This window comes from Canis lupus, chromosome 5 (assembly GCF_003254725.2).
Source record: "Canis lupus dingo isolate Sandy chromosome 5, ASM325472v2, whole genome shotgun sequence".
Taxonomy (NCBI): domain Eukaryota; kingdom Metazoa; phylum Chordata; class Mammalia; order Carnivora; family Canidae; genus Canis; species Canis lupus.
This window is the reverse complement of record NC_064247.1, coordinates 11,464,085-11,478,844: the sequence shown is the minus strand read 5'-3', so window position 1 is coordinate 11,478,844 and position 14,760 is coordinate 11,464,085. Positions and strand designations below refer to the sequence as shown.

Below are 14,760 nucleotides of genomic sequence, written 5' to 3'. Positions count from 1 at the left end.
ACTGCGCGGGACCCCTAGCCCTGGCTCCAGCTTCGTGGTGTCCTGGAGGAGCTCCAAACCAGGACGCTCCCTTAGTGGGATGGGCTTCAGGGTAACTAATGCCTTGTAGGTTCAGTGCTGTTTTGCTTGATACACACACACACACACACACACACACACACACACAGGATTGTGACATTTGAATTTCCTCTGTGGTAAAGGGCAAGGTTGAATTCATTTACGGGGAGACACATTTCTTTTGTTTTCTCATCCAGAACAGACCAAACACAAAATAAAGACTTGGTTTCAGCAAAGGGCAAAGAAGCAGGATCTGGAGATTTGGGGCTTTTTGCCGTTGAATAACAAAAATCACCTCTGAAAGCACATCAGTTCCTTGGTTGTCAAGAAACTGAGATAGTTTTTGATGACAGGATTGAGCTCTAAATGCAGAATTTAGAAAGCCCAGGATATAATTCCAGTTTTTTAGACAGTGAACCCACCAGGTGGTTAGCCCTAGGCAATGATCATATATTTAATTTATCTTTGTATTTTACTTGGCATAGCATCTGGCACTAGCAGGTACTCAGAAAATGATATAAAAATGAATAAACACACGTATGAATACATTTGTTTGTTACGGTGTTTTGAGCAAGATAGCCTCATCCAGAAAGGGCATAAATGCCTACATGGCCCCTTTCTGTTTCAAAATAGTGTGTCTATAAGAATTTCCTTCTGTGGAATAAGTGCTTTCATATCATTATCATGTTCACAGTTCTGAGGATCAGATCATGTTTTTAAATATTTTTTATCTGGAATAACATTTAAAAGTAAATGTTTGGGGGTTTTAACCACCGATAAAAACAATACGTACCATCCAGTGTTTTGATGGGCAGTGGAAATTGAAAATAAGCTGAAGTGGAGCAGCCATATCTCTTGCTTTAATAATCCAATATTTTTAAACGTGTTTAGAATCTACTTGTCTTTAAATTGGCTCACAGCGCCACTGAACAACCCAATTTTCTGCCCTGCTTTTTCATATATAACATAAGATTTAATATGGTTTTGAAATTTCCTTTCAGCTTTCAATTTCTACGATTTTATTACTGCTAATAATACGCATTTCTAGTAGAAGGGGTGGTTTCGATCCCCGAGGGATCCACACAGTGGCGCTGTGTAATGGACTAAAAAGCAAGAGACCCAAGAGGGGTGGGAGCAGGAATTGGGAAGATGAGCAACCAAATCAGAAAACAAGATCTTTTAGGGGTCCCTGGATGGCTCACCGGTTGAGTGCCTGCCTTTGGCCCAGGATGTGATCCTGGAGACCTGGGATCAAGTCCAATGTTGGGCCCCACATTGGGCCCCACTTTGGGCTCCCTGTATGGAGCCTGCTTCTGTTTCTGCCTCTCTCTCTGTGTCTCTCATGAATAAGTAAATAAAAAATCTTTTTTAAAAAATGAGATCTTTTATAATTGTGACTTCTCTCACCTAGCACAAGCATCACAGTACGTGCCCCTTCTAAGGGGAGAGGCAAGCATAGGTCTGAATGGCAAAGGATCCTATTTTTCAACATAAAAATCACTGCTTCCCAGGCTGTTAGGTTTTCTTTCCACAGAGCTTGGGGTGCCAGGCTTCAGTGTTCTGGCATCATCATGTACCGTTCTGAAGACCTTCTCACAAGTGGGCCTGACTCAGGAAGGAAGTGCAAGATAGTAGTTTACATTTTGCATGCTGAGCTTCGGCACTGGCTCTGTCGCCTACTTACTCCCTGACTTCAGACCATTTATTTACTGAACCTCTTGGAGCCTCTGTTCAGAGCCACAGTGAGAAACCTACCAAATGCTCTGCTTGGGGCTGAGCCCAGAGGTGGTGTTCAGCAAACATCTACCTTTTATTTATTTTTTTTTAATTTTTTTTAACTTTTTTATTTATTTATGATAGTCACAGAGAGAGAGAGAGAGGCAGAGACACAGGCAGAGGGAGAAGCAGGCTCCATGCACCGGGAGCCCGACGTGGGATTCGATCCCGGGTCTCCAGGTTCGTGCCCCGGGCCAAAGGCAGGCGCCAAACCGCTGCGCCACCCAGGGATCCCAACATCTACCTTTTAAAAATAAGGCAGAATGAGCCTGGCCTTTGTAACTATTTCTGGAAGAAGTCAGCAGTTCAAAAATGGTCTCCTTGTTTTTTTGTTTTGTTTTGTTTTGTTTTTTTTAAGGAGGACCACCTAATTGGATTTCCCAAGCTGTTTTGCTGCTTTGGGATGGCCGTGTATATATACACACTATTCATATATAGTCATAGGTATATGCCATGTCTTCATTTCTTTCAATCTAGTCACAGTAATGGAAGATTCTAGTACAACAGAGAGTGACAAGGAAGAGAAAGAACAAACCACTCAGGACCCTGACTTGGCCACTGGTAAGCATCCCCCACAGTATTTAGAATAAACACTTGGCATTTTAACCTCTTAATCAATGAATCCAATGGCTTTTTTTTTTTTCAGTCCCCATTTTTCTTGACCTTTCTATTGGTTAATCACTCCCTGGGTTCCTGACTTAGCTGCGTCCTGGTTCCCTTGACGTACTCCGCCTGGTTCTGTCTCTGTTTGCTAACCACTCCTCCTCTGTGTCCATCAACACATCCCTTCCTCCTCTGGCTTCTTATATATGGATCTACTTCTGACTTGACTTCTCCATCCTTGATTCTTCACTGAATTCTTCAAGAGTTTACCTATTCCCAAGGTTGTTCCTATTGCTACCAGGAAGAAAAATTCCGTATTTCCAGAACATTCTCCTGAGAATTTATCTCTGATTCATTCCACCTCCTACATCCCTGTTGCTGAATTCTTCTGCCGTCTTCTCGAACTCAATATCACTAAAAACCAAACAGCACCTTTTCCTACAAAATCAGCTTGTCCAGATGATTACACAGGCCCTAAACCTTGGTGTCATCCTTCACTCTTGTGTGTGTACACACAAACACATATAAAATCAACTCATCTCCAAGGACTTGTGAGTCCTTTTACTGCCATCCCTGGTCCAGACCCGCATCATCTCCTGCACAAAGTCCTGTAACTTCAATTTCTCTTGTGGTCCTTTTTTTAGGACTATGATCAAAACATCCTTTTGTATTCTGCACACCTGTGTTCAGAAAAACATCTGTGGCTCCCACAGTCTACCAGGCAGAGCAGGAGCCTCCAAGCCTCCATTGAGTGTCCTCCACCCCCTGCCTCTGTAGTCCTATCTCTAAAGTCCCAACAAGAACACACATTTTTCTCCAACAACATCATCTCATTTTGACTGACCCGGCCCTCGCTGGCCTGAACTGCCCCTAAAGATTAGAAGAGCCTCATCTTCCTTCTCCTTACCCTTCTTCCAAGGCCAACATCTCCACTGAGAACTTTCCTGACAAACACAGGGACCACTCTGGCCTCTGAATCCCTGAACACATTATGGTGTTAACAGATATGGATCTAGAATTTGGCATAGATATATGAATTCTGTTGATTAATTTATTTGTCTCTGTAGAGAGAGGGAACTACCCTCTAAATCACAGGGACTGTGTCTTATGCAGCTCCAAGCACAATGTTCTACACATAGGTAATGCTCCTTAGCTGCTTGTTGGTTGAGACAAGGCCAGGACATCTGGGCAAAACTGGAGCCCACAGAATCAGAATGTGAGGTTTAGAAAGATCTTAAAGACTTCACCTAATTTATGTCCAAATGCCTTCATGTAGAACCACATTTAACCTAGCCAACATTTACGAATTTCATTTTATTTGTATAGTTTTTCACACTCCTTAACAACCTCTCTTGCTGATTAACTACACCTTGCTGAAAAACCATTCCTTCCAGCTCCTTTAAGTCCCCTGACTATAATTTAAGTCAATATTCTTGCATGTTTCCTCTAGGAATGAAAAAAATCACAGCTTTGATATCTACGTAACTTAAGAGCATTTTTCAAATCACCTCACAGAATTGCTTTGTTTGCATGCCTGTTGGCTTGTTTTCAGAGAATGAATAACATGCATCTTTCCCTTCAGGGTAGGACTCTCTGTTTATCTGAGTTGCCTCTCAGCCAATACAACCTTTTGAAAGTATTAGACAAATTCCTCAGTAACAATAGCAAACCAACTTTGAACTGTCTAAATTCTCTCCATTTTCTCTATAGAAAGAAAACTGTCTAATTCCTTTCATTTTCCCTGTAGAAGCCAATCTTCAGTACTTAGGAGTGGTACGGAAGAAAAATGGCATTCTGCTGCTCACACTCGTGTCCTTCCTGATCTTTATACTCTTCATCATCGTCCAGCTCTTCATAATGAAGCTTCGGAAAGCACATGTGGTGTGGAAAAGAGGTGAGAGGCAGTGGACCCAATGGGACACCGATGGGTGCTGTAACACTTGGCTAGGACAAAGGAAACTCTGCCAACTAAAGCTTTTCCGTTAGATGCTGCACAATATGTTTGATAAGTGTTGTCATTCAAATAAGCAATTGCTTGTTTGGTAGTAAATGCAGAATGTGAATCTCCAGGGGCTATAATCAAAGAGGGTACAACCAAGAGAAATTAGGGTAGCTCTGGGAATTGATATTAAATTATAAAAGCTCCTACTCACAAAAGGATACTGAGTAGAAAATTCATTCATTCATTCAGAAAGCATTCAGTGAGCACCTCTCATGTGCCAGGCACTGTTCCAGGCCCTGGGGATACCTCTGTCACCAAGAGAGACCAGGTCCCCGCTCTTGAGGAGTTCATATCCTAGGGATATGGCCACCCCTTTTGAAAAAGTTATCATTGGAAACTATATAATTTATCTAGCATGGAAGAAACCTATTAAAATGCACAGATTCAACACGTACCACCGCTGGAAGGGGCCTTAGAAAGTTATCCAGAATAACTGTCTACTTGATTCATTCCATCAGTGTGAACGAGGATTAAATCCCCTCCTTAATTCTGAGTGATCATTTAGACCTATGCTGCCCAGTGCAGTGGCCACAACATGGCTACTGAGCACCTGAAATGTGGCAATCACTTTTGAGAGGTACTGAAAGGATAAGATAGTCACCCAACATTGAAAGCTCAGTACACACACACACACACACACACACACACGAATGTCTAATAATAATATATCGGGTTTCCTAGGTAAACATTAATTTCATCTGCTTCTTTTTGCTTTTTGAGCATGGCCACTAGAAAACTTAAAGTTACACATGTGGTTCACATCCTAGTGTTGCTGGACAGTGCTGATTTAGCCATGCAGGATTCCAACACCTCTAGTAGCAGACAACTCATTATGTCCCAAGGCAAAATACGACCTCTTTATATGGCTCTCACCCTATTAAAAATATACCGTCTCCTAGGTTGGTGTCAATCTGTCTATATATTCAGTTGGACTAACTTTCATCATATATGGACCTAGAGACAGGGTCTGGCTTTTCAGCTGTACCTGCACAATAGGCAAATGCCATAGTATTGTTTCAAAATCTCCCATTAATCCTTTACCCTCATAGTTCTTTACGGGCTACCAGAATTATTCCATCCCAAAGAACAATACTTGATTCTACTCTGCTGTCATTTGCTTTCCACAACTCTTACACTGCCCAGCATAGTGCTTGGAGGGATCAGAGCAAAGGACAGAAAGAATTCTCCAAATGAATGAGGACATGAGGTATGGGAGGGGGTGGTGGTAAGTCCACTATTGTGTAGACAGAGGTATCATCTTATTCAAACATACATCTGCATGCATAAGTGATGTCTGGCACCAGAAATTAATAACATCGGTTTTTTTTCTTGCAGAAAATGAAATCTCAGAACACACTCTAGAAAGTTATAAATCAAGGTCAAATCATGAAGAAACATCATCCCAAGAGAAAAATGGCCAAAGTAAGTCAACTACATGACCTCAAATTTGAAAAATGAGGTTCATTAATTTGTTCGTTAAGGAGGAGGGTAAAAATCAAAGTCTAATTTTTAGCACTAGAAAGTCAATCACCCAAATCATCTTGTAGAACATAAGCGCATCTTCCAAAAATGAAAAGTAGCAAGCATTAAATTCCTAGGGCTGCAGATATGCCCTTTTGGGAAGCCATCCCAGAGTTCTCCCTGTCACACACCAGCACATCCCTGCACTGTGTGTCCCTCTTGTGCCCTGGGTATCTTGCATACAACTTAACAATCCGGTACTTTCCACATCCTACACCCTATGGTCATTTTTAATGTGTTGATTTAGCTACCACAGTACTCCTCCAGGTGGTGAGTAGCTGGGTTTATCTATGTGTGTCTCCAGTGTCTAACACATGGCCTATGCAAATGGAGTGTTTGATAAGTTAGTGTTGAATAAATGAACACAAAACTTAACTTATTCAAGCAGAGACGTTTTGGGTCTTTTGGATGACTCCGTTGTAGTTTCTCAAGCAAAAGATGTAAAGAAAGTGAAAGGAAGAGTTTCTAAAAGGAGAGAGAGAGAGTTCATTCTTGACAAAAATCTAGTGGAGAGCAGCTCCAGAAAAGCAAGAATCTTCTACCTTTCCACCATTTTTGTTTCCTCCATGCAAATTACCTTATGCCACCTCCCAAGAGTTGCAAGATGTGCAGAAAAGCTCTGCTGCTAGTTTTTATTGCTTTCACTGAGGTTTCTGTAGGAAGCTGGCCTTTCACAACACCTCTGCCTTTTTTTTTTTTTTTTGCTTTGACCTAGTGGGGTGTGAAGTGGAAAGAATCATTGTACTAGCCAGGCAGGGGAACAAGAGGGCAGACAGTGAGAACTGGGGGTGGGGGAGGGAAGAGTGTGCAAGAAGCAGAGAGTCTGTGGTATTGCATATGTTTTCTAGAACATCAGTGTTCTTGCCTTTGACAAGTAGGAGAATTTTGTCAGTATGATGTATTAGTTGGACAGTTTCCTATGCCAATTTTTTTTAGCAAGGGGAACAAAAAGTGGGCGTAGAATGATAAATTTTAGCAGGGAGAGAAAAGACCTTGGCCCTGCTGCTGAACAAGCAGAAAGCCTTAACATCTCAACTTTAATAAAGCTGAAAATTACTACATGTGGGGCACTTCAGAGACTCAGTGTTTGAGTGTCTGTCTTTGGCTCAGGTCATAATCCTGGGGTCCTTGGATTGAGTCCCCGAATTGGGTTCCCCGCAGGGAGCCTACTTCTCCCTTGGCATGTGTCTCTGCCTCTGTGTGCCTCTCTTGAGGGAGGGAGGGAGGGAGGGAGGGAGGGAGGAAGGAAGGAAGGAAGGAAGGAAGGAAAAAAGAAAGGGGAAAGGAAAGGGGAAAGGAAAGGGGAAAGGAAAGGGGAAAGGAAAGGGGAAAGGAAAGGGGAAAGGAAAGGAAAGGAAAGGAAAGGAAAAATGACTGCCTTCACTCAAGGCTCTCTTCCCAGAAAGGTCCATCTGTCGGGGCTGGGCCACAGATTGTGGGAGATGGTTCTTCCTCCTGGGCTCTAACCTGCACTTCCATCTTCCTTCCCTTGGCACCCTCAAACCCAGCATTTCAACTTCACTATTTTTGCTCACTTAAAGGGCATTCTCTGGAGCTGTCTCCACCCTCTATGTATAGAATTACATGGGCTTTGAGTGGTCAGCCCCAACCCTATGTTTATCATTTACTGTTACTTTTAGTTTGAAATATGCTGAATTACACTGTGGGTTTTTTTTTTTTGTATTTTCAATGGCAGAAATGTCTATATTATTTCAGGTTTATTAGTACATTTACGTAAGAAGACTTTTAAAAAAAAAAGTCAGACTATAACAATGCATTCCGACCACTGATGAGATGCATCAATTTCAGATTTGATTTTTTAAGACATTAACATACGAACTTAAAAATACCATGTGTAATCAAACTGTCTCAAATAAATGTGTGCAGGATTGTTCAAAATAGTCATCTTTGGCATGTTTTTCTTTCAGCTTTCCACTCTAAGAGCTACATTAACTACATCACACAGTTGTACTCAGATGCAAAAACGAAGAGGAAGGAAAACGCACAAAATCCAAAATTAGAAGGAGAGCCCACTCATATACCAGAGAGCATTGTGTAGTGCTTCCTGCAACAGAAAATTGGATTTCGGGGCAGCTGCATCATCACAGTGGAGCAGCCTATGGGAAGGAGCATCATTACTGTCACATGAAAAATATACTTTGCGTGCAATGCAAGATGGTGCCTTGCCAGGGCAATCTGCCCTGGATTCAGAGCTGTTAAATGAGGACCAAACTGTAGACACAAAGCTTCATACTTAAAAAAAGAACGAACGAAGGAAGGAAGGAAGGAAGGAAGGAAGGAAGGAAGGAAGGAAGGAAGGAAAGAAAGAAAGAAAAGAAAAGAAAAGAAAAGAAAAGAAAAGAAAAGAAAAGAAAAGAAAAGAAAAGAAAAGAAAAGAAAAGAAAAGAAAAGAAAAGAAAAGGAGAGAAGAGAAGAGAAGAGAAGAGAAGAGAAAGAATCAATTATGCTTGACACTACTTCTGAGCAGGAGGATTCTCCTAAGCCTTGGAGATCTGGGTTGATCTGGGCAGCGAACATCTTACCCTAAACGGAAAAGGAGGTTTTAGATGCTAGGCTCTTAACAGAACTACTTAAAAGAAATTTTTCTAAAATCTTTCCTTCTGGTCTCCAAATAAAATCTTCAGGATGAAAAGAACCTAGAGGAGGTCTGTATTCCTAGGAGCTTACTTTCAAGATGGACTTTAAGAAGATGTAAGCAGTATATACAACGTCTGGAGAAGGGGTACATAACAATGAGTGGGCACTGAATCATGAGCATGAATGCCCCAAGATTCATGTCCTATGACTCAAGCATCAGTTCCAGGTAGGCCCAGAGATTCCATCTTCTAAGGGTTTCTTGCTAAGTCATAAGACCTGATCTAACAAAGTTTTCTCCAGGACACTTCATTACAAAAACATACACAAATGAAAACAATGAGCCTAACTTACTATGACCTGATGAGTGCTTTTTAAAAATTATTTTAAAAAGAGCTGAATATATGTTTTTCTAGTCACAAGTAGTCCAAGTTTTACTCGTGAAAGTGGCATGCCTTTTTTCCCCCCAGTTTATTTATCTATGACATTTCTCAGTTTGGTTCTGAATAATTCTAAAATAATATCCCCCCACTCTATCATACACACTCATATTATGAGTTTAATTTGTTACAGGGCCAGATCTAGCTGTGATTTTTTTCTCCTTATAAAAAAAAATTAAGTAATTCCTTCATCCAACGTGGGGCTTGAACTCATGACCTCAAGATCAAGAGTTAGATGCTCTACCAACTAAGCCAGCCAGGTGCCCTGAAAAAAAATTTTTTAATAATCATAAAATTACTGAAACGCATCAGAACAGAGCACTTTTCCCTCTGAACCATTTGAGAGTAAGTTGCCATGCCGCCTGGCGCCCCTGAAATACTTGACCTTTATGTCCTATGCGCAAAGACACTTTCCCCTGGAACCACAAGGTGAAATCAGGAAACAGACATTGGTGTATTCCTGCTACCAGTCTTCAGACAAAAGTTTCTCCGATCGGTCCAGTTGTCCCAGAGGATCCAGTTGATTACAGATTTAATTTTAGTCTCAGTCTGTTTGGAACAGTTCCTGAATTTTTCCTGCATATTCACGACATTTTGGATACTTTTGAAGATTGCAGACTAATTATTTTGTAAATTGCCTCTCAATTTGCATCTGATTGGTTTCTTCGTGATAAGATTTGGGTTGTGAAAAACTGGGACAGGACTGTCACAGAAGTGATGTTTGGGTTACCTCACTGTGTTTTATTTAGCCCTTTACTGATGTCACTTTAATCACTTAAGGGGCTGTCTGCCGGGACTTCCCCCTGCAAAGTTGCAAAGTTCTTCTTTTCTCCTCTGTAAGGTAATGTCTTGTGCAGAGATGTTTTTAAAAATGTATAGATATCCTGTTCCTCATCAAACTTCCAAGTTACTCATGTATTTATATCTGTATGGACTCATGGTTTCCTGTTATTCAATGAGACACAATCTGTTACTCTCCTAGCTCACACACTGGGTTATAATCTGTTACCATCAAATTAATCTCTTGCTAACTTGGGTGATCAAATTGTGGAAACAGGTTTTTGTGTCCTTATTCTCAACCTTGGAGCACTTTCTTCCTTTCTGGTACAATATATTCCAGGCTCAACTTTAACTTCTTTTGCCCCAGCCCTGTCATGAGCCATTTCTCCAAGGGTCCCTGGTTCCTTTTCATGGAAAATGATATTTAGAAGCCAAACTCCAGGGTCTGTGTATACACATTGCTTTTGGGGTATCATTTTCAAGTCATCTGAGTACACAGAGCTACGGAATATATGAAAAAGTGTGCATATTGCTGACCCTTGAACAACATAGGTTTGAACTGTCGAGGTCCACTCATATATAACTTTTGTTCTGAAGAGTCAACAGGAAAAGCCACAGGATATTTATTTACAACTGCCTGCCCCATTCTCTCAGACCAAATTGAAGTTAATTGGTGTAAAGGTCATACCTGCTGCCTGTGAGTACCTTGGGAGACCCCTGGAGACCATCAGCAGCCTCCAGAAACCCTAGATCCCTCCCCCGCCCAAGTTCTCTATGATCAGGGTTCCCTGCTGGTGCTAGGGTGGCTGCAGGCCTTGGGCCCCTCCCAGGCAGGGCACAACCCCCTCCCCCCAGCAGCACCCTGGCTCCATAGCCATCAGGAGGCTGGAGGGCTCAGATGTGGTCACAGCTGCCCACCGCCACCGGCAGTGGTACACCTGCAGGCAGGTGGGGCGGCTGTACTGCATTGCCAGGTCGCTATCACTGCCTGCAGCACCAAGGCCATCAGGCTGTGAAACATCACCATCCAGGGGCCAGACCTCTCACTGCCACCACCTCTGTCCTGGCCCACCCATCCTGCATTTTTGTTCAATAAATATATGTACAGTATTACCAATGTATTTTCTCTTCTCTTTTTTTCTCTAGCTTCATTATAAGACTACCGTACATAATACATAGAACATACATAATACATGTTGATTGACTGTGTTACCAGTAAGGCATCTGGGCCACAGCAGGCTATTAATAATTCAGTCTGGGGGGAGTCCCAGTCATACAGCAATTTTTCATTGGGAGGGCTGTTGCCCCAAACCCCGCGTATTCAAGGGTCAACTATTATATATGGATATATGTGTCTATGTGTGTGTTCATATTTAAATCTATTTAAAACCATGGGTATATTCTAGTTTTCCCCCTAATTATATTTGTAGCTCCCTTTTCTGAGAAAGCCAGTTTCATTATCCGTAATGTACTTATTTGCCCAGTCCCCTGTAGACATGTCATCTCCCATCTCTGCTACCTTCCTATTCTCCTGGACCATATCTCCCCCATTCCTGTGCAAATGCAGAGTCCACCTGCTGTGCCCCCACTCCACCAGGTGGATGCTGTCCTCACCCAGCTCGGGCTCTTACACCGCATACCAGATCCTCCTGCTCCACAGAAGTCCTGGACACACACCACTGCGTAGCAACCCCCCACCCACCCACTCAGGTTCAGGCACCCATGCAGGGCAGCCTTCCTAGGAGCACCACCTGTTCATCAGGCTCGGAGCACCCCTCTCAGCCTCCACAGCTTCCCCACTAGCCCCAACGCAGACTCCCACTTCACTATACCCCACCCCCTGGCTTTAGGACTGGACTGTTCAAGAAGAGAGGAAAGTAAGGAATTCTGAGAAAAGAAATTAGCCAGAGGTCCTGATTTTTTTTTTAAGATATTTTTTAATTTATTGATGAGAGACACACAGAGAGGCAGAGACACAGGCAGAGGGAGAAGCAGGATCCCCATGGGGACCCCAGTGCAGGACTTGATCCCTGGACCCCAGGATCACGACCTGAGCCACCCAGGTGCCCTGGAGGTCCTGATTTCTAAGAGACTTTTAACATAACATCGAAATGAGGCATGCCATGTATAGTTTTGTAGCAGCTCGGAAGCAGAAATCATTCACTGAGCCATTTGTGTTCTGAAAACAATCCAGAGAGATGAACAGTTTCACTTCAGAGATGGTGCTCGTCCCAGCTGGTTAAACCTTGCTTGCACCATGCTACTTTAAGCCCATGTTTGAAGTTGATCCTCTCCAAAGATGCTCACTGGGAACATTTCCATTGCTTTGGTGCCTTTTACACAAGAAGCCAAACTAAGGTGCCAATGTTACAGCACCATGCAGAGGGATGCAGACTTAGCCAATCGTCAGGATTGCCTGAGAGGATTTCATAAAACTGGGATTCCCAGGTTTGTCCTCAAAGATTGGTCTCGGGGCACCTGGGTGGCTCAGATTGGCAAGCATCTGCCTTTGGCTCAGCTCATGATCCTGGGGTCCTGGGATAGAGCTGAGCAGGGAGTCTGCTTCACCCTCTGCCCCTCCGCCCTGCTCATGCACTCTCGCTCTCTCTCAAATAAATAAAATCTTTAAAAAAAAAAAAAAAAGATTCATCTCAGTAGACCTAAAGATGGGGCTTTGGGGTCTGTTTCTTTTTAAGCTCCCTAAGTGATTCCAATAGGTGAGGGTGTCCTCTTACAGCATAAAACAATTTTTTTCAAAACACAGCTGAAGCAGATATACTATCATCAAAACTGAATTAGGAATCATATTTCAGGGCAGCCCGGGTGGCTCAGCGGTTTAGCGCCACCTTAGGCCCAGGGCCTGATCCTGGTAGACCCAGAATCAAGTCCCACGTCGGGCTCCCGGTGCATGAAGCCTGCTTCTCCCTCTGCCTGTGTCTCTGCCTCTCTCTCTCTCTCTCTGTCTCTCATGAATAAATAAATAAAATCTTAAAAAAAAAAAGGAATCTTATTTCAAAATATTATATTCTGGAGGCAAAAGGAGCTTATGAGTAATCAAGTCCTACCCAAGGTACAACTACACCCCAACACCAAGAGCAAACACATTCTGTGGGCAAAGAGCATCCAGTCTGTACAGAGCCTAGTTCAAGGTAAGTTTCTCAATTTATATTTGGCAAAGAGTCGAGGGAAGACAGGAAAATGAAAGATTTCTGGGCTCAAATAAGGTTGAAAAATGCTGACCGCTACATCTCCCTAGAGGTGATGCACACTAGTATAGCAAAGGCTCTGACAGGTCTTCTTATAAAAGTATCTCTTGGTTTATCTAACCCAGCAAAGCTCAAACTTAACCATCTCGAGCAATTCATGATGCCTGCCTACCCAGTGACCATTTGCCAATGTCTTTCTCCTTATTCATGGATCTGTGATTTTTGTTGCAGTATCCAACCCACACTAGGTAATCCTTTTGGTAGGTGAACCTCATCCCCAGCCAAAAAGAGAAATTATGACTGGTCTGAACCAGTCATGGTTCCATCACCTCTGTTCATGGTTAGTTCATGCCGGATATATCACACTTTGGGACATGAATGAATGTCCAGAAGGCTTCTGGGAAAGCTCTCTCTTTTTCTTTATTCCTTTCCTTTTACTGTCCTTTATTTTTCTCCCTCCTTTCTTTTCTCTCTTTCTTTTTTTTAAGAGAGAGAGTACATGTGCATATGCACATGAGCCGTGGGGGTGAGGGGGTGAGGGGGTAAGGGAATGAGAGAATCTCAGCAGTCTGCATGCTTAGCGCAGAGCCCAATGTGGGGCTTGATCTCAGGACTCTAAGATCATGGCCTGAGTCGCAATCAAGAGTCTGACACTTAACCAACTGAGCCACCCAGGCACTGGGAAACTGTTTCTTAATGATTAAAAAAAAAAAAAAAAAAAAAGGTACTCAGCATGAAAGCATCTTCCTTCCCCCAAAATGTTGTCGTAACTGTGAATGATGCTTGGAACTGCTACAGCCATTGTAAGCCCATCAAGGAACCTGAGCCAAAGTGGTGAGAAAGCCATAGAAAGGGAACAAAATGACATGGAATCTTTGATGATTTTGTTAAACTGCTAAATATTTCAGAACTTTTTGTTAAGTGAGATAAAGAGCCCCCTATTGTTATTGAAACTAGGTGAACTGGATTTTAAATTACTCTCAGCTCCAAAACAGAGCATCTTTTGAAGCACAAAACAGTTGTTTTATGAAACATCAGTGTACTAACAAACACAGTTTGGGAACCACTGATCTAGAGCAATTCTTTTGTATTACAGATGAGGGCCCTGAAACGCAGAAAGCTTTCCTCTGCCATCAGAGACCACACAGCAATTTAGTAAGATAGCTGGGATTAGAAACCTGATACCCTTGGCTCCTAAAAAGACCAAAACAGGATCCCGCTTCTCTCCTTACTATATAACTTAAATCCCCAAGAGAGCATTTCATGCACACATCTTGTTCATCGGAAGATGGAGCTAAAGAACAACTCAGAAATTTCCATTGAATGATCCTTCTTAATATTACTTTTGGGGAACTAAGTCAAAAGGCTGCTTGTATTACATTCTCAAAAATGATTTTTAAAAAAGGCCAAATTTTCTGGCTCCAAGCATCATTTGTACCACCTACCATTAGGTGAACATAACTGAGAGCAAAAATTATACTACCTAACAGACTGAGCACACATCAAGTAGTGAGGCTCCCTGCAGATGAAAAAGATGGTTTGAACTGCCAATCATTCATGAGTCCACTAATTTAGCCTAACAACATAATGTCCTGTTACTTCCCCTGGTTGAGGTCATGGTAATTTGCTATATTTATAATGGGGTTTTGATCTAGATGAGAGGTAGTTCTATTTTTACATTACACCTTCTCAGAGAGAGCCCTTCCTTCCTGTGATGCATTCATGAGCAAATCTGTCATCACAGGTCATTACTCCAGACCCGGTGAATATGTTAATTTTT

General features: G+C 42.4%; 1 protein-coding gene across 1 annotated transcript in view; it reads left to right on the top strand.

The window, feature by feature from the left end:
• Positions 1-10,891, top strand: part of CRTAM (cytotoxic and regulatory T cell molecule) — a 30,592-nt gene extending 19,701 nt beyond the window's left edge. Inside the window, exons 7-10 of the mRNA XM_035716625.2 lie at positions 2,311-2,394; positions 4,184-4,330; positions 5,774-5,860; positions 7,888-10,891. Coding sequence (XP_035572518.1) covers positions 2,311-2,394; positions 4,184-4,330; positions 5,774-5,860; positions 7,888-8,018 — 449 coding nt within the window. The 3' untranslated portion in view covers positions 8,019-10,891. The remainder of the gene's footprint in view (positions 1-2,310; positions 2,395-4,183; positions 4,331-5,773; positions 5,861-7,887) is intronic.
• Positions 10,892-14,760: the final 3,869 nt, after the last annotated feature.